This window comes from Elgaria multicarinata, chromosome 4 (genome assembly GCF_023053635.1).
Source record: "Elgaria multicarinata webbii isolate HBS135686 ecotype San Diego chromosome 4, rElgMul1.1.pri, whole genome shotgun sequence".
In the NCBI taxonomy this organism is placed as follows: Eukaryota; Metazoa; Chordata; class Lepidosauria; order Squamata; family Anguidae; genus Elgaria; species Elgaria multicarinata.
In genome coordinates, this window is record NC_086174.1 from 81901579 (window position 1) to 81920310 (window position 18732).

At 41.3% G+C, this 18732-nt stretch overlaps 1 protein-coding gene across 1 annotated transcript in view; it reads left to right on the forward strand.

Annotated features, from left to right (window-relative positions):
- The window catches only part of MOXD1 (monooxygenase DBH like 1), a 51748-nt gene extending 33517 nt beyond the window's left edge, over window positions 1-18231 (forward strand). The window contains exons 6-12 of the mRNA XM_063125714.1: window positions 749-851; window positions 3925-4091; window positions 8405-8596; window positions 12391-12450; window positions 13615-13757; window positions 16903-17071; window positions 17726-18231. Coding sequence (XP_062981784.1) covers window positions 749-851; window positions 3925-4091; window positions 8405-8596; window positions 12391-12450; window positions 13615-13757; window positions 16903-17071; window positions 17726-17890 — 999 coding nt within the window. The 3' untranslated portion in view covers window positions 17891-18231. The remainder of the gene's footprint in view (window positions 1-748; window positions 852-3924; window positions 4092-8404; window positions 8597-12390; window positions 12451-13614; window positions 13758-16902; window positions 17072-17725) is intronic.
- The last annotated feature ends 501 nt before the right edge of the window (window positions 18232-18732 follow it).

Genomic DNA, 18732 nt, shown 5'->3' on the forward strand with positions numbered 1-18732 from the left:
ACCAGTTGCTCAGTGCGTTTCACAAGTATAATGCACAATGGGTTCCACAACAGCTTGTGCAAGAGTTATGCACAACTGGTTGCAAAGCAGGTTGCACAAGTATAATGCGCAACTGCTTGTGCAACCACACTTGCGCAAATGTAACTTAGTTGAATTCTTCTCCTGCACATAGTTCAGAACCTAGTTTCTGCTAGCACAACATCATTTACACTAACAGAATAACACAGCTATTCTCCCCTTGATTTATTGCCTGGTTGTAATATTTTTTCTGGATTGATATGATATGCTGTTGTGGCTAATGGCTGAAACAATGAAGTGGAACTAAACTGAACCATTTTAATAAGCATTTAATACATCTGGCAGCCATTTTGACCCCACTGCTCCTAATGGCCTACCATTCCTCCTGTACAGGGAGACATATCACTCCACCTCACCATGGCCAGCAACAGATAAGGTGATTGCTGCAGAGACATGGGAATGGGGAAAACCATGCTGTCATTGTCATTAGCCATTATTTTTGGGTGGAATGATGGAAGAGATTGTCCCCCCAAAAAAACTACAAATAAATAAACTAAAATTGATGAGCTATATTGGCATTAACAGCCATTTCTGGTATGTGTGCCAATCCAAGGGGATCTGCCATTTTCTGCAACTGACATACCAACATCCTAGTAAAGATATGTCCCAGGTAAGTGTTAGAACTGTGGTTAGAACCTGGTTACTTAGGTTTACATGTTTCAAATTCCAGGGCTTTACATATCCTCCTCATGTTGGCTTATCCATTGGGTCAGCATTAGACCCTCAGTATGTACTCATGGAAGTCCATTATGACAACCCATCATATGTGGAAGGTATGTCTCTTCATTCCATTTTAACTTCTAAAATAATAAAATGTGCCGAGTATGTATGTACCCTAGCATATTCATCCAAAGGATTTGAAATGAACTAACACGCAATGAAATTCCACACTTTCTTAGGGTGACAATGCTGAAGAAAATATTCCATGTGAACATCGAAGGACTTAAGACTTGCACTTGTGTTAGCTCTTGTCAGTATTCATGTGGAGAAATACATGCTTGCTTGTACTTCCAAGTACAGTAGTTACCTGCAATTGCACTGATGCCTGTGAATATAGCAACATTTATCCTTGGAGCCATTATGGTCAGGGCAATTGCTGCAATGACATGGAATCCAGTAACTGTGATTAACAAGTACAAGCCTGAATGTGTTTGCATGGAATGCATTTGGCAGTGGTGTCGGATTGGTGAATTGGCCAATGTAATTCTTTGTGCCCTGCAATCTGAACCTCCATTTCAAAAGGATAATAAATCTGTTTCCACAAAGAAGTCAGGAAAACATATGAAACACTTAGCCATAAATCACTGAGAAGTATGATGGATGATAAAATTTCTGCATATAGCCACAATGCTGTAAGAGTAGTTTTTATTATTTACAAATCAAAATTTCAAATTACATATGAAGCTGTACTGTTTGTTCTATGGAGCACTATAGCTATGAACATGTTTTGAAAGAAGGATAGGATTGCCACCTTTTTATTTACAAAAATGATGGCATGTAGGGTGAATACCTCTGAGCATGTGTAGAGTTATTTTTTCTTTCCAAAAGGGATATTTCCTCACCCCTCTGGGTGTGCTGCTGAACGGGATGTCCCATGCTTCAAACTTGTCCTCCTTGCTTAGGGTGGTACTACCTGACCTATGACCAGGGGTGAGATGGCAAGAAGCCACTTCACTAAGGAGGGATAGACTCAGGATTAGGTGCCTGGCTGGTTCTCCTGCACAGCAGCCAAGAAATCACCACACAAAGCCCCAGGACAGCTCATAGCATCATAAAGAAAAGCTATTTAAAAACATTCTCTTAGAAAGAGATTTATAAAGAAAAGTTTCATATTGATAAGAAAAGACTGCCTGGGCCAGCAACGATAAGAGATTGCCCAAGAGATACTCTGTATGGGAGGGAGAGTCATGGAGTGGGTGGAGTAATCATGCTGATAGCCATCTATACTTCACTGTCTTCCTAGCCAGGCTACCCCAGTGGAAAAACACTGGAGAGGTTTGTTGAAATAAACCCACCAGTGACAAACTGATTTCTTCTACCTTCTAAGTGTTGTGGATTTATTAAATTCTTTCTTCCTTTAACATGTCCATTATGCTTGAGAATGGACTGCTTTTCTCCCCTATACTCTCAATGCAATTCAGCAAAGTTTGCTTACAACTAAGCCTATTGAAATCAGTGGGTTGAGGGTTACAATTCTATATATATATATACACATATTTGGGTATAAGTATTAATAGTCTTAATGGGACATTTCTGAGTTAACCTGTTGAATCAGGCTACAAAGCATATAATTATGTACTTCAGGTTGGAAGTGTTTGTTCACATGCTTGCCTGGAAGTAAGCCTCATTGGCATTGGCAGATTTATTTCTCAGCAAAATGTACTGTTAGTTCTGTTGATTTTAAGTACTTAGGTTCCTCTTTTTACATTTTCTTAAGAAATGTACTATGTTTTATTTTATTTATTTATATAAAACATTTCTTGGCCGCCTTTCAGGGCAGAAGCCCTCACAAGGCAGCTGACAACGATAAAATACATAAAATATTAAAAGTAATAAAATATTTAAAATATTAAAAGCAATAAAACAGCAATTAAAACAATAAAACCAGCAAGAACAACGATAGCATATTTATTGTGCCTAAAAAACCCGTTCTAAACATTGGGATAAATCCAGATTTATTCATACTTGGAGTAGACCCATTAAAAACAATGGGACTTAAGTTTTATTGTATGTTGCTTCAAGCTCTCATTGAGCGGCATGGGCATGGGACAATCCCTGCAAATTTTAAATAAATAATTAATAAATAATGATAAATAATTGTCATGGGTAACTTAAATCCCATTGTTTTCAATGGGTCTACTCTATGAATGACTGCATTTGGATCCAACCCATTGAATTGATTTCAGTATTACATTGGTGCTAGCCTAGATCCAATGCCAGTTCCAATATTGCATCCCCACAAATATGATGGGTGAGTCTGAAATAATAGCAATAAAATAATAGCAATAAAATAGCAATTTGTATACTTTTAATGTTTACCATTTTAAATTGTTGTAAACCGCCCAGAGAGCTTCGGCTGTGGGGCGGTATATAAATGTAATAAAATAAATAGATAAATAGGAGAGGATGAAAACATATATGTTTTTAAATTAATGAAATGCCAGCATGGCTGGGGAAGAAGAGAGTAGCCTTGCTGGTGTTCACTACCCTTCCTTCCTTTCATGGTGACATGAGCACTCTCCTGTTCAAACAGTCTAACAGAGGAGCACCTTCAAAGAAGGAAGAAATAAATGAAAACTTTGAAAATGTTCACAAAATTGAATGGGCCTGGGACAGAAATGAGTTGTTCATGACCAACCATGTCAAATACTATAAAATAAAAGCCCATGCCCATATTCTGCACAGTACTCCAGAACATAATAGACACACTAGATAGGGAAAAGACGTATTTCCCCCCAGGGGGAAATACTGCACTTTGAGTGCTTGGTAATTGAGATATGCCTTCAGAGATGTACTTCCGTGTAACAACTGTGCACTTCTTCTGCTAGAAAGCTGCTGTCTGGGAAGGCCCTTGGCCTTGCAGGGTCATAAAAATTAGCGCACATTTGCTCTACAGGTTAGAACAGTACAGAAGACAGCCTGCTCAGAATAACCACCCTCTTGCAACTATGCTTGATTTACAGCTTTCACAGTTTTTGTATCCCGTTTGACCATCTTATGCACAATTCCTCCCTTGTGCTATTTTCTTCCATATACTTAGCAAGTAGGTCCCAAAGCAACTTCAAACTGATAGGATATTTTATGCTGATTTGTAGCTGCTGTTGACAATTGCTCTTTTGTTTTCAGGAATGATAGATAACTCTGGACTGAGGCTATTTTATACTCCAGATTTACGGAAATACGACGCTGGAGTTATTGAAGCAGGTCTCTGGGTCAGCCTCTTCCACAACATCCCACCGGGCATGCCTGAATTCATGTCAGAGGGTCACTGTACTCTGGAATGCCTGGAAGAAGTATGTCTCCTGCCTAAGTGCGATTTATTGTGGTGGTCTGCATTAACAGAATAGAAAGTTTAAATTGCTTCCTTCTGAAGAAAATAATGAATATTTCTGGATCAAATGATGGGATGTGTGCATATGGGGAGAACTGAATTTTTCTATATGGGAATTCCAACTGCAAAATTGGAGGGGGGGTCAAAGGTACTTGTCCCTTTAACAGTGGGAAGTGCTGAAGCAAAAAAGTCCATGTTAAATTCCAAGACTCTGTTGACTCCCAGACACACATGTCATTTCCTGGCCAGCTGCATGCAAGGGGGCTTCCAGATGAGGCTTTGATGGCTCCATTGCCCTGCCTCATTCGCTGAATTTTATGGGGGCTCCAGATGAAGTCATCTTTTATTCGTAGCCCTCCCAGGTTTTCCCACTACTTCTTCTGTTCTGTTCTTTTTTCCTTACCATGGAAAACCCATTAAGGAAAAAATATGGAATTGGAGTGCCATCAAATACAACTCCATGTCTTAAGAACTTAAGAAGTGCCCTGATGCTGGATCAGACCAAGGGTCCATCTAGTCCAGCACTCTGTTCACACAGTGGCCAATCAGTTGTCTTCTGGCTTTTGGTTTGAAAACAGTGAACAGGAACGTGTGAAGCCTTAGGATGAAGCCTGGCTTCTGTGGGCCGCCACATGGCCTTACACAGGCTTTTCGGCAAGCCAGTTTGATTTCTTTTTATTGATATTGGAAGTCACTTCATAGATGGATGTTTTCTGACTGATACATAAGTCCTAATTTAAGGAAAAAAATATTGTTGATGAACCCATAGTAAGAAGTTCAAGAACTTTATCTTGAAGCTTGCTACAAATTCAGATGAATTTTAAATATATTTTTAAATGATGAGTATGTTTTGTGATATTTTAATTATTTAAGTGATATAATATATATTGGCCAAACCATCATTTTTGTAGGGAATCTTACACATGGGAAAGGAGAGGATTTTGTACCTACCATTTTTCAAATGTGCTCAGACTATCAGTGCAAAAGACAACTGTAAATATTTTTTGGTACCATGAATCTTCATTTCCTATCTTCTATCACTAACTTTAAAGTTAGGGTTGACTATTGAGGCTCAATGGTGCTGAAAAACTAAACAGAAAAGATAAAATATTATACTTTTCCAGACTTATTTCAATTCCACGTGAATTAAACCAGCCAATCAGAAAGGAATAAAAATCCTTTTAAAAAAAGTAGATCTAAGAATTTATATACAACAAATACTTGAAATTGGATGGTCAAGAAACTGTGAAGAAATGAATAGAGACACTTTGATTTCTTCTCTGTCTTGATAGCATGTTGACTGGAAGGGGCTGTGGCTCAGTGGTAGAGCACCTGCCTTGCATGGAGAAGGTCCCAGGTCCAATCCCTGGCTTCTCCAGGTAGGGTTGGAAAAATTCTCACCTGAAACCCTGGAGAGTCGCTGCCAGACAATGTTAACAAGTCTGGGCTAGATGAACCAAGGGTATGACTCCGGCCTTGTCTGCACTGGCCTTTTTTCCTGGAGTTGTCCCTGGGTCTTCCCTGTGTGTCCAAATGATGCACAGGGGATCCCAGGAGCAGGCAGGTATGACCCCTCCATTTTCCTGGGATAAACAGGACGATCCAGAGGACCGCAGGCTATGTGGGGGCCCATCCCAGGTTCTTCCCTCCTCCCTGTGAGTAGTGGGGGTCAACAGAGGGAAGGCGCTGGGCCAGGGGGAGTCCAGGGACATCAAGGGTGAGGGGGAGTGGTTGGGGCTCCCCCCTTTTTTTACTTATGTTTCACTGGAGCGCAATTGTGCTCCCGGCTCCTGCCTCTTTAAAAAAAAATATGGCAGGCACGACATCCCTCTTCCCTTCCGGGACATCGTGCTTCCATTTGGATACCCAGGGAGGATCATGGAAGCAGGTAAGTCCACAATCCTCCCCCTTCCTCCCTCTTACACCCTTAGGTGTAAAAAGGACCTCAGTATAAGGCAGCTTCTTATGTTCCTATGCCAATCATTACAGTATATGCTTTAAAACTGACAGTTCATAACTTCTGACTTTTAACTCTGCAGTGTTCTGTTATCAGTTTTCTTGCAGCTGGGCAAATGAATTTCCAAGCTGCAAGAAGTATTTCCAACCTTTAATTGTGTATACACTCTCTTTTTGCACATTGACGGTGCTTACTGTTTTTATTTGGATAGTTTCACCTAAAATAAATGGTGCCTTTGAAAACAATGTGTGAACAATACTATTCAAAAATTACAAGGAAAATGTGCCTACTTCCCATTAGGTAGGGTGACCATATGACCGGATTTGCCCGGATTTGTCCATTTTTTTGATGGAAAATCCGGGAGGGGAAGGGGAATTCCGGATTTTTTTCAAAGAGCAGCTCTAATGGGAATTAACAAAAATGCTTATAACTCTGACTTTTTTTAAGATAAAGACATGAAACTTGGCACAATGGTAGCTCTTAGGAAGGGCTTTAATCATACCAAATTTGAAACAGATCCGTTCATTCATTGATTTTTAAGGAATTTTTTAAAAATTGAGGTTTACAAATTATTATTTTTAAAATCGTCATTTTTAAAGATAAAGAGATGAAACTTTGTACCATGATAGGATTTAGGTAGAGCTTTAGCCACACCAAATTTGAAACAGATCTATTGAATGAATCTTTATTGCTTGTTAGCCAACTAGGCCATTCGCAAACAAATAAAAGTGGCAAAATAACATATTAACATAATAACATAATAGCATATCCGTACTCCATCACACCACAATCAGAAGAATAATACAAGCTAGTAATATAAAACTGATAGTAGGCTCAATTGCAGTACCAGTACTGGCCCGCAAGTAAGATTAGTAAAATTTAATCCTATATGGCAAACAGAAGCTTCCGTACAGATCTATTCATCCATTGATTTTTTAGGATTTTTTTAAAAATTGAGGTTTTAAAATTATTTTTTAAACTGTCATTTTTAAAGATAAAGAGCTGAAAGTTGGCACCATGATAGCTTTTAGGTAGAGCTTTAGCCGTACCAAATTTGAAACAGATCTGGGGGCAGTAGCAAACCCTGTTAACAACAGCAGCTTGCAATGAGTGAAGATACAGTCAGAAAAGATATTTGAGGGAAGGGGAGAATGTAACACACAGAGTATAGCAAAAGCTTCAAAGTACAGCAAAACCTACAAAAGTAGGAGTGAGTAAAGTTAATTTCAGATACATTGAATCTCTCACTTGTTCTTTATTTCAGTGATTTTATCATTAAGATGTTATGTAGAACAGATTTGTCTTAAATGTGTGCTGTAAAATCAGACATGTGACCAAGGCTATGTTCGGGTGGGCACGCCCCCTTGGTACTGGACACGCCCCCTTGGGGGCGACCATGTTGTCCTTCTTTTTGGTTTCCAAAATATGGTCACCCTACATTAGGACTATAGGGAACAATATTGAATATCAGGAGAGAGGCAACCTGTGGCCCCTCCATATTTTGTTGGATTCTAACTCCCATCAGCCCCAACCAACATGACTAGTGGGAACTCTAGTCCAACAACATCTGCAGGGCCCTACCCTTGCTATATACAGAGAACAAGTAGAACCTCCTGAAAACTAGAGACTAGGGAGGGGCTGTTGGGAAAGTGAGATATGAGAGTGTAAATTTTGCCATGCTCTAAGGTTATTTTAGCAAGGCACAAGCTGGTTTAAGAGTCTGCTGCTGCTGCTAACCATAGTACCTATGCTACAATTTGCATACTGCTTTAAAAATATGCACATGCACCCTTCTGTCACCTTTACTCTAGACACAATTTTTTTGCTATGAGGTTGGAGAGGCTCCTGTGCCTTAAAACAATTACACTGTAAAATTTAATAGATCCAGCTGTCGTCAGGTACGGAATGAACTTCATGTGTGCAGTAACTATATTAGCATTCTATCTGCACACTCTGAGAGCTACTGGACAAACCTTCTGTTGTGCAATCACCCTGCTCCTTTCACAGAATTTTGTAGGGGATCCAGACAACGTCATCTTCAATTTGTTACCCTGCCTGCAGTATTTCCCCACCACTTCTCCATCTTTTTTTCTTTCCAGAAAAAAGGTCTGTTAAGGAAAATAAGATGGAATACCTGCTTGACTGACAGTGCTAGGAGCCCGTAATCTGTAAGCACCCTGTGTGGGTGTCTAAACGGAGGACCATGGGTCTGATATGCATCAAAATTAAATGTACAACCTGTATGTTCTTCTAATATTGACTGTGCTCTCACACATGCTGCTTGTAATAAGCTGATAAGTTTCACTGGCCCTTTTCAGGCCCTCGATGCTGAGAAGCCAAGTGGGATCCACGTCTTTGCAGTTCTTCTCCATGCTCACCTTGCTGGTAGAGCTATAAGGATGCGCCATTTCCGCAAGGGTGATGAACAGCAGCTGCTGGCCTATGATGATGAGTTTGACTTCAACTTCCAGGAGTTTCAGTATCTAAAAGAAGAAAGGACCATCTTGCCTGTATGAACTAATATTTTGCCCCATTTTGTTTTTGCTATTTTGCCATTTCTCCAGCCCAAATGGTCCCTCAAGTGTTTTTCCTAGGGATGTGCTCCGCTTCTAATCGGAATGGCAAATTAGAAGCGGAGCGGGGTGCTTCACCTCCCCTTAAGGCGGAGGTGAAGAGGATTGGGGGGCCGGCGGAGCGTGGCGAAGAGGATCGAGGTGAAGGCAGATCCTTCGCCTCGATCCGGAGCTCCGCCGGAAAGGTAAGTGGGGTTTACCGGGCCCTGCCGCTGTCGCTGTCGCCCATGCGGCGACAGCGGCAGGGCCAGGTAAACCCCCCCTCCCCTCCCTTACCTGCCTCCGTCTGCGGTCCGTCGGCTTGTTCAATTGAGCCCACTTGCGGCCCAGACTTCCTGGCTGAACCGCGGGCTCAATTGAAGAAGCCAACGGACCATGGACGGAGGCAGGTAAGGCCCCCCTCTTCTTGGCCCCTTACCGGGCACTGCCGCCATCGCCGCACGGGCGGCGGCGACGGCAGGGCCCGGTAACCCCCCTGCCCTCCTCTCCCTTACCTGCCTCCGTCCGTGGTCCGTCGGCTTCTTCAATTGAGCCCACTTGCGGCCCAGACTTCCTGGCTGAACTGCGGGCTCAATTGAAGAAGCCGACGGACCATGGACGGAGGCAGGTAAGGCCCCCCTCTTCTTGGCCCCTTACCGGGCACTGCCGCCATCGCCGCACGGGCGGCGACGGCGGCAGGGCCCGGTAACCCCCCTGCCCTCCTCTCCCTTACCTGCCTCCGTCCGTGGTCCGTCGGCTTCTTCAATTGAGCCTGCGGTTCAATTGAAGAAGCCGACGGACCGCAGACGGAGGCAGGTAAGGCCCCCCTCCCCCTTGGTCCCTTACCGGGCTCTGCTGCCGTCGCCGCGGCAGGGCCCGGTAACCCCCCCGCCCTCCTCTCCCGGCCTTACCTGGTACCACTCCCCTCCACTGCAGAGCTCCGATTCGGAGCCGGAGCTCCGCAGCGAAGAGGAGCAGTGTATGAGCGGAGCGGCGCGGAGTTGGCCGATCCGAAATTTTCGGATCGGCCCGCGGGGCAGAGCGGGGGGTCCGTGCACACCCCTAGTTTTTTCCCCTTCTGCAGAGTTTCAAATGTCTGTGATTACCACTGCAAGATTCATATCTTGATCCAAACAGAATAGAAAAGCCAGAAGGATAAAGATTTGGGAAAGATAAACGGCAAACAGGGTTGGTGAAGTGCCGCTCATCACCCCTTCCCAAAATAGCTTTCCTTGTTAAGAAGGAGGCATCAGGCTATGATTTGCAAAACATCTTAGTCTGGCTGTTAGGGCTGTGGCTCATAGGTACAATTTATTATCTCAGATGTTTACTTAAAGTTACCCCTCCTGAAATTCTAGAACTCTGTATTTTCAGTTCCTAATTCTCTGTTTACAACATTTTGGTTTTATCTGATTTTCTGTATAAGATAAAGTTCTCCCTCGGGCCATTACTGTTTTTGTTACTGATGAGATGTTTGGGTTACCATGTGAGTAAAATATTAGTTGCACAAACTTGAGACTGAAAGACTCCTCCCCAGATAAATCTGTCAGTACTTGTCAGTTGCTGCCTGCCTTATCAACCTCAGGGCTCTGAAATGGCTAGTCATGACAAATGGTGTTACATAGAAAATTTGCCGCCCATAGCAACTTTATTATTGTCAGATGATGAAGTATCTTGTTTTCTAAATGCCAAATAGACTATTAAATATCAGTGGTGTGGGTGTTTTAAAATGGTGGTATATGCGGCAGTAATGATGAGGCATATATGTGTTGACTTTATTATCTCCAATAAGTTATTAAGATTGATTCACATGACCCCTGGGCATGTAGTTGTGCGTTGATAATCCTCTAAGAGTTATCGCCCTGCTCTGGGCCAGGTAGTTTTATGTTGCTACTGCCACTTTACACAACATTTCTTTACTACTGCAAATGTGTTTGCAGTGACCTACAAAAAGCTTAATCCTTTGTGTGTTGGTGGCCTGTGTGTAGGCAAGTATGGTTCAAGCAACCATGTGAATCAGCCCTCTGCCGCATAAATCTTATGGTCCCAATCTAAATTTAAGCATTTGATATCCCAGTGTTCTGCCTTTTTCAGGCAATGGCATACTTCCACATTAATATTCCAGTTGTCTGAATTGGAATAGAATGTCCTCTCTCACTGGATGCCGGTGAGGAAAGAATCCACAACCTCATCCAGAGGAGGGAGGTGTCACATCCCTACTCCTACCGCATTACTGTTCCCCCACCCCTCGATCAGAGGGCATGAGCATAGCAGAGCCCCTGATTCAAAGGTAGGGCCTACTATATTTACAACATGCTCCCCTGTGTGTTTATTTAGATGTAAGTCCTACTGAGTATAATGAGGTTTACATCCAACTAAGGCCTAATCTACACCAAGCAGGATATTGCACTATGAAAGCGGTATATAAAAGGCAGGAGCCACACTACAGCTTTATAGCGGTATTGAAGTGCACTGACAACTGTTAGGGACCATTGTCACATACCATATACTGCTTTCGTACTTCTATATCCTGCTTGGTGTGGCTCCTGCTTTTTATATACTGCTTTCATGTCACTTTCATAGTGCAATATACTGCTTGGTGTAGATTAGGCCTAAATGTGCATCGGACCACAGATGAGGAACTCAAACCTCTGTGTTTACTGAGAAGTAAGCAAATCCCTCTGTGTTCAATGGGACCTACACTCAAGTAAGCTTACTCAGTGATTTTAGGGCAGTCACCATCACTCAGCCTAAGCTGCCTCACAGGATTGTTGCGATGATGAAATAGGGGCAAGGAGGACAATGGAAAGGTGGGATATAAACAAAATAAATATTGGATTGCAGCTGTAGTTATCTACCGCACATGAGGATTTGTTATTATCTTACTTTAGGCTTTTCTTTCTATTTTGTTCTGTCCCTATCCAGATATGGCTGTGAGGTTCTCCTGCCAAACAAATGCACTCTCAGCACCATTATAAAGCATTATAATGTAGACATCTGTTTCCTTTCATAAACTGTCTTCAAGAGAATTCCAGACACCAGTGTAGGGCCACCACTTACACATTGATAAAAAGAAGAATTGCATCATCAAACCAGGATGCCTATTTCCATAAAATTTGCATACGCAAATTTATATAAGTGAAACTTTAGAAATAATATCTATAATTTAAATAGAAATACAAAATGTCTCAACATAGCTGAGAAGACTGACCAAGTGACCTGTGTGCCTGATCAGTCTGTTGTCCAGGTATTAACTATTGACGGGCAACTTCATGGCCCCTGCTGTACCTTCATGGCCAGGTGTCTCCACCTGGCCACCCTACACCAGTGGCCTAGTGTGCAGGGGTAGAGGGTTGAATTTGGTGGCTCAGGAATGTAAGTTTCCTTTCTTGTTGGCTTCTTCAGTTTGCTTCTTCTGTTTTTGTACTGAAGACAGGGACAATGACGCAGTAAGGGTAGAAATACCATAATTCAGCAGTGAAATGCAGTTGCTGCCATTTTATTATCTACATAAGAGACAAGGAGTGGCTTCTGTAGTGTGTCTTGCAAACTTTGTGTATAAGGAAAATGGAACTGGAGAGCTATATTCCAATGTATTTATTTTTTTTACAGTTCTTTTAATAGTAGGTTTCCTGATCCTGATTGGAGGATCCAATTAATTGTGGAATATATTTTATACTAATTAATATAAATGGTTTAAATATAAAATGCTAGAATTTGTAACAGTGAATTTCTTAAATGTTTTGTTTCAGGGAGATAATTTAGTCACGGAATGTCACTACAGTACCGTAGATCGATCACATATGACTTGGGTAAGAAACTTCATGACATGACTTCATGTGGATTGAAAATGTCTTCAAATAAAAAATGTTTAGAAGAAACATTATTTTGATATTTCAATACTTAAGCATTATTGTGTGATAGCAGCAAGGCTATGATAAGTATATTGTAGTGGTCTAAAGCTGATATTTATTTATTTATTTCTAAAATTTATAAACCACACTTCATCCCAATACACAGGATAAAAAACAAACAAACAAATCTAATATAAAAAGCATACAATTACACATTAAAGGACAAATTCAAACAGCAACTCTCTCATAATCCTTTACAGAACTGAATGGTGAGTGTGTGTGTGTGTGTGTGTGTGTGTGTGTGTGTGTATGTGTGTGTGCGTTATGCTAGCTGCAAGCCAGGATAAACAACCTTTTTGTGCTGGGGACAAATTTGCCATTTGGGAAACTGTTGTGGGCACCACAACAAAATGGCTACTGTGGTTTCAAAAGGGCTGGAGCTCAGGCAAAGGACAAGCGTCCTGTCCAAAAGGTAGAAATGGAGTCTGGGCCCCATCACTCTAAACAATTCCTTTGAATCCACAGTTTTTAGAACCAAGAGAAATCTATTTCATAGTAATCAAGGCAACAAGGGAGAGGGCCTTCTCAGCGGTGGCCCCCCAATTATGGAATGATTTCCCAGATGAGGCCGGCCTGGTGCCAGCATTGTTATCTTTTTGGTGCCAGGTCAAGGCTTTTCTCCCAGGCATTTAACAGCATATGTTGAGTTTTTAATTGACCCCAGATTTAGGCCTAGCTGAGAGTTTAAAGTTGTTTTTAAATGTATATTGTCTTTGTATGTTGTCTATTTTTATGCTTCTTGGATTTTAATTTTGTATATCAACTTTTAGTGTTTTAATCTTTGTAAACCCCCCCAGAGAGCTTCAGCTATGGGGCAGTATAGAAATGTTCATCATCATCATCATCATTTCAGATATCACCCTAACTAAGGCAGGATCCACACTACTGCTTTATAACAGTACTGAAATGCACTGACAACTGTTTGGGCCCATGACACATTCCATGTACCGTTTTCAAACTGCTTTCAAAGTGTTGTATCCTGCTTGGTGTAGATCTGGCCTCAGACACTAATCCACCTGAGAAATCCTGAGGCCTACATTGTTAATCTGTTTAAATTTCCAGGGTGGTCTTAGCACCAGAAATGAAATGTGCCTATCCTACCTCCTGTATTATCCAAGAATAAATCTCACCCGGTGTGCAAGTATTCCAGACATAATGGAGCAACTTCATTTTATTGGTGTTAAAGAAATATACAGACCCGTAAGGTGAGTGTATTGTGGGCTGTGGTGCCACAAAACTGCACTGACTATCACTTTGACAACCTTCTCGCAACATTGCTAAGAACTACTATTCTAAACATGACTTTCTGTGTCATTTTTAAAATGTTTTTATTCAAACCTTTTCTATACCTGCTTTTATCCAGAACTTCAAAGTGGTTTAGGAAAATTAAAACAAGTAAAACAACAATTAAAAATATAAAACGACCAACAGATAGAATTACCATTAAAAGTCAGAAAGTTTAAAATAGATAAAGTAGTAACAATGTTTTAAAATGCCTGGATTACAAAAGTGGGGAGGGGGTTCTTGCCTAGCTCCTAAAAGACAGTGAATTTGGCACCAGGTATACCAGAGTACAACCTGGAATGGTTTCAGAAAGGAAACAGTGGCCTGGTTCAGACAACACGCTAAACCATGCTGCTTAACCACAGAATGGTTAATGGAATGCCATGAAGTCACGAAGAGTCGGAAACGACTGAACGAATAAACAACAACAAAAGGTCAATGTATTCTATTAACCATTTTGTGGTTAAGCAGCATGGTTTAGCATGTTGTCTGAACCAGGCCAATGTATTTCCTGGTTTGTTTTTCTTTTTTATCTGAAGCCCAGCAGAAGCTCATGATTATTTGCCTAGATAATAATTATTGTCAGGACAATGTGATAACATATTCCAAAAAGCTGCAACATTAAGACAACTCAGCAGTGTTCAAATTATATTGAATAAATTAAAGCATTTATTCATCAATATTTGTTTAAATGTTTTTTATTATTGTTGTTATTAAAATGCATTTGCACAGATACTATTACTTTTTCAAATTTTGAAGTCTAATAATTCAGGATAAAATATGTAGTTGACTTCCAGAGATACTTTTAACACCATTTCCCCCGAGAGCTTTGTGCTCAAGAGTGTTTAATGCATAGTTTTAAAAACTCTTTTGGGGACAGACATCCTTAGAGTATTATACCTGCAGCCTTCCTCGTGCTGTCTTTTAATAATCTCTCCTGACAGCTAGAAAAAGAACACACATTCTAATTTAGAGCTTGCACGTTCATCTTCCTGATCTCAGAAAGAAAATATGCTAACAAGCAAAGTGCCGTCTTGAATGTTTATTCATAATAATGTCCTTGGTAACAAAAAGACACCTTTGGGCCAAACTAATAAGAGCCTTACCTTGGAAGACCTAATCCCAAATTCATGGTTTGCAGGTTACTCTCAAATGTACATGACATAGCACTTTCATTTTGGCTGGGTTTGCATGATCATGGAGGGAACATAAGCCATGGTGGCTTATGTTCCCTCCCTGTGTGTGCTGGTCACAAGCCGAATAAATAGCTTATTTACCCTCACCAGGCACAGGTTGTCATGACATCCAAAACCCGGTGAGAGTGGATAGTTGGGATGGTTTACAAACCACCCAGAAACCTATGACTTGTTCTAGGGTTACCGGGTGGTTTGTAAAACACCCCAGCTACCCACACTCACCGGGTTTGAGCATCATGATGTGACTTGCAACAGGCATGCATGGGGCGGTAAGCCACTGTGATCTTGCGGACCCACCCTTTATTATCGTTGAAGTCACCAGAAGTCACTTGCACATCTGGGTACCTTATTCTTAATTATCTTATATTTTTATAAAGCAGAGAGAGAGAGAGAGAGAGAGAGAGTATGCTGCACACAAATAGAATAGAAGTCAAAACCTGGCAAAGGCATACAGTCTAAGGGCCTTCCTAGACGAGGCCTTAGTGCGCCTTGAGACCTGGTTTCCCTGCTGTGCGTCCAGATGACGCACAGGGGAATCCGGGCCCAGGCCGCAGTGAGGCCTCCTCCAACACGCCATAAGCAAAGTCGCTTATGGCGCGCCTTTTTCGCAGCCCCGGCCTCAGGCCGGAGCTGCAAAACGTGGGGGAAGGTCCACGGCTTTTTGCGGCTACTCGCGAGTAGCCGTGAAAAGCCACGGACCTGGCACAGCGCTCATACGAGCGCTGTGCCCATCGTGCCAGGGGGTGGGTGATCCGGGGGGGGGAGATGGCGGAGGGCGACGAAGGAGATGGTGAGGGGATGGCGGAGGGCGACGAAGGAGATGGTGAGGGGGGCGGAGGGCGACGAAGGAGATGGTATGGGGATGGCGGAGGGCGACGAAGGAGATGGCGAGGGGGGGCAGATGGGGGGATTAAATAAAAAAACCCTTACCTTCTCCAGCGGCTTCGGGCCTCACATGGCCCCTTTAAAAAAAAAAAAAAACATGGCCGACGCTGCAGGGCTTCCCTCGTCCCTGCGAGTCGGCCGTCTAGGAGGCTGGGCGGCGCGCGTTAAACTTAGCACGCCGTAGCCCCGCCTCCCTGCCGGCTTATCCCGGCAGGTCTAGCAAAGCCCTCAGTAAGCATGCCTAATTTAAAAAGAAAGAATTGTACATGAAGTGTTAAGTAGGAGAGAATGACACCCTCCCTTTCCATCCTGTAATTCTTCCATGGGTTTACTCTGCTTCATGTTCTTTTCTGCCAATAATTTCTATATTGATAGAGAAAAAAGTGCATATGTGGTTTTCTTGTTCTGCAGGTTTCATTCCTTTTAATAGTGTGACTTTTTCCTGTATAGGTGAAACATCAGGCATGGTTATGTTTTCTCTCTCTTTTATTTTGGATAGCATGTGATATCACATCAATGTTCCTTTTAGTTAATGGAATAATCCCAATTTGTTAGTCTGGATCTCAGTGCACATTTTCTCTCATTTATTTTAAAAAATCAGAGGCTGCTATATCATCATCATCATCGAAATGCATTTGCACAGATACTATTACTTTTTCAAAAGGAATACTATTCTGGGGATAGAGGCAGGAATTGTACATTTTCCCCAGTTTAAAAGGGCTCTATTCCTTTAATAAATGAAAAATAATGTGCATTAGGATCTGCACAAACATATAAGTTTGGACTGGTAAGACTCCAATCCTGTATGCACTTAACCTGGGAGTAAGTCTCATTGAACACATTGGGGCTTACTTCTTGAGTAGACATGCACAGTCTACCATTACCTCAACTGGTAAAATACATTTTTCTTTGTAGGGATTGTATTCTAAACATTTGGTGTAAGAGTGTAAATAATAGGAATATCTATTTTTATTTTTAAATTCAGGACCTGGCCATTCATCATCAAGAGTCCTAAACAATACAAAAACCTTTCTTTCATGGATGCAATGAACAAGTTTAAATGGTCCAGAGAAAAGGGTCTGTCCTACAATGACTATCTTCTTAGGTTGCCAGTGAATGTAAGATGTACCAAGACTGACAATGCAGAGTGGGCAGTAAGTTTAATCCCTTTTTAAACTGTGTTTGAATTAGAAGTTCTATAGACTGTAGCATCTGTGTATTTTTTTAATGCTTCATAGCCACCAGCTGAAAAGATAGATTGGATAAGTTATATTATTTACTTTAGTTGACACCATAAATCGTCATGGGCAGGGGTTGTAGGGGTCTACAAAATACATACTTTAGAAACATAAGAATTGACTTCCTGGATCAGGCCAGGACTCGTGCAATTCAGTATTCTGATAAACAGCAGTCAGCCAGATACTTTGGGAGTCCCACGGGCAGGACATGCTGGCAATACCTGCACTGGAGACTGGTGGCTCTGGGGTCAGTGGAGTGGTGAATCTCCTTCAAGGTCAGAGCCTTCCATCCTTCAACCATCAGGCAAGTAGGATTGCTCTCTAAGAAAAGTAGTTCAGCGTTGAGTCATACTGTCAGGTTTAGATGGCACAAATAAACCTATATAAAAGCCTAGTAAAGCTATACAGTGTCATATCATACATAATCATGGGGTTGATGTTGGTGTTTTACCTATAGATATACAAATAATATAGATAGATCAGATAGAAATGGACAGATTCCAGCTAAGTACAAGTCCGCTACTACAGAGTCCTGGTTTTTTTATAATTTTATTTCATTTTAAATTTCAGATGCAAGGAATGATGGCTTTACCACCTGAAATAGAAAGACCATACAGGACAGAGCCAGTTATATGTAGCTCAACTTCCTGTTTAAACTGTAATCTATTTTTAACCCTCTTGATGGTTCTGTACATCTCAACCACTGCTCCAAGGAATAGTGGGCCTTTTGTATAATGTTTCTGATTGTATTCACTTATGATTTCTGTGCCATGCAAGTCCTGAAATGTTTTGCACTGTTGCTCTTCTAGATTTATTTTTTTACATATTAATAAACTAAATTTGTTTCAATATAATGTTCACCTCATTTGAAAGGGAAAAAGATTAATGGTGGGTTTTTTAAAACAAAAAATACAATATATCATGTACATAAGGATCACTGGTTTGCAATACGTTATGTAAATAGATTCATATAGTTTAATTTGATTCATTCTGGCACATCGCTTTGTGACCTCTGTATTTGGATACTAGTGTAATAAACTAAACTTTATCTATGTAACCTTAATAATCCTGAAGTCTACTAGTTATTTTGCCTCTGCTCTTGAGATCTGAAGGTTATGAGCGTGATTTGATCATGGCTTGGTTTGCTCATAATACTAATCCATGGTTTATTTAAACCATAGTTTCTTCCTCTAGATAACCCACCTTCAACTTCCAGTTTATGTTTCGTTATTCTTCATATGTCTGCCACTTAAAGAAATATGCAAACAGCTCTGCCCCTTTCTTCATGGGTATGTGAATCACTAAGAAGTAGCTGGGTGTGTCTTTCCAAACAGTATCGTTTACATTGATTGGTGGATGTGTGCATATGGCACAAGGCATTGTTGATTTGGTTGGAGCAAATATAATAAATCCCATTTCCTTTTTCTTGGGCAGTCAACCTAATAAAAATATGAACAATTGCAAGTTTGTTGTTACCAACCATTCTGTTTTGGTTCTGAGATAAAGAGACTCCATGCAAGGAAAAGGCATTTGTGTGATAACTTTGCTGGGACCAGGCAAGTCTGATTCAGCAATAG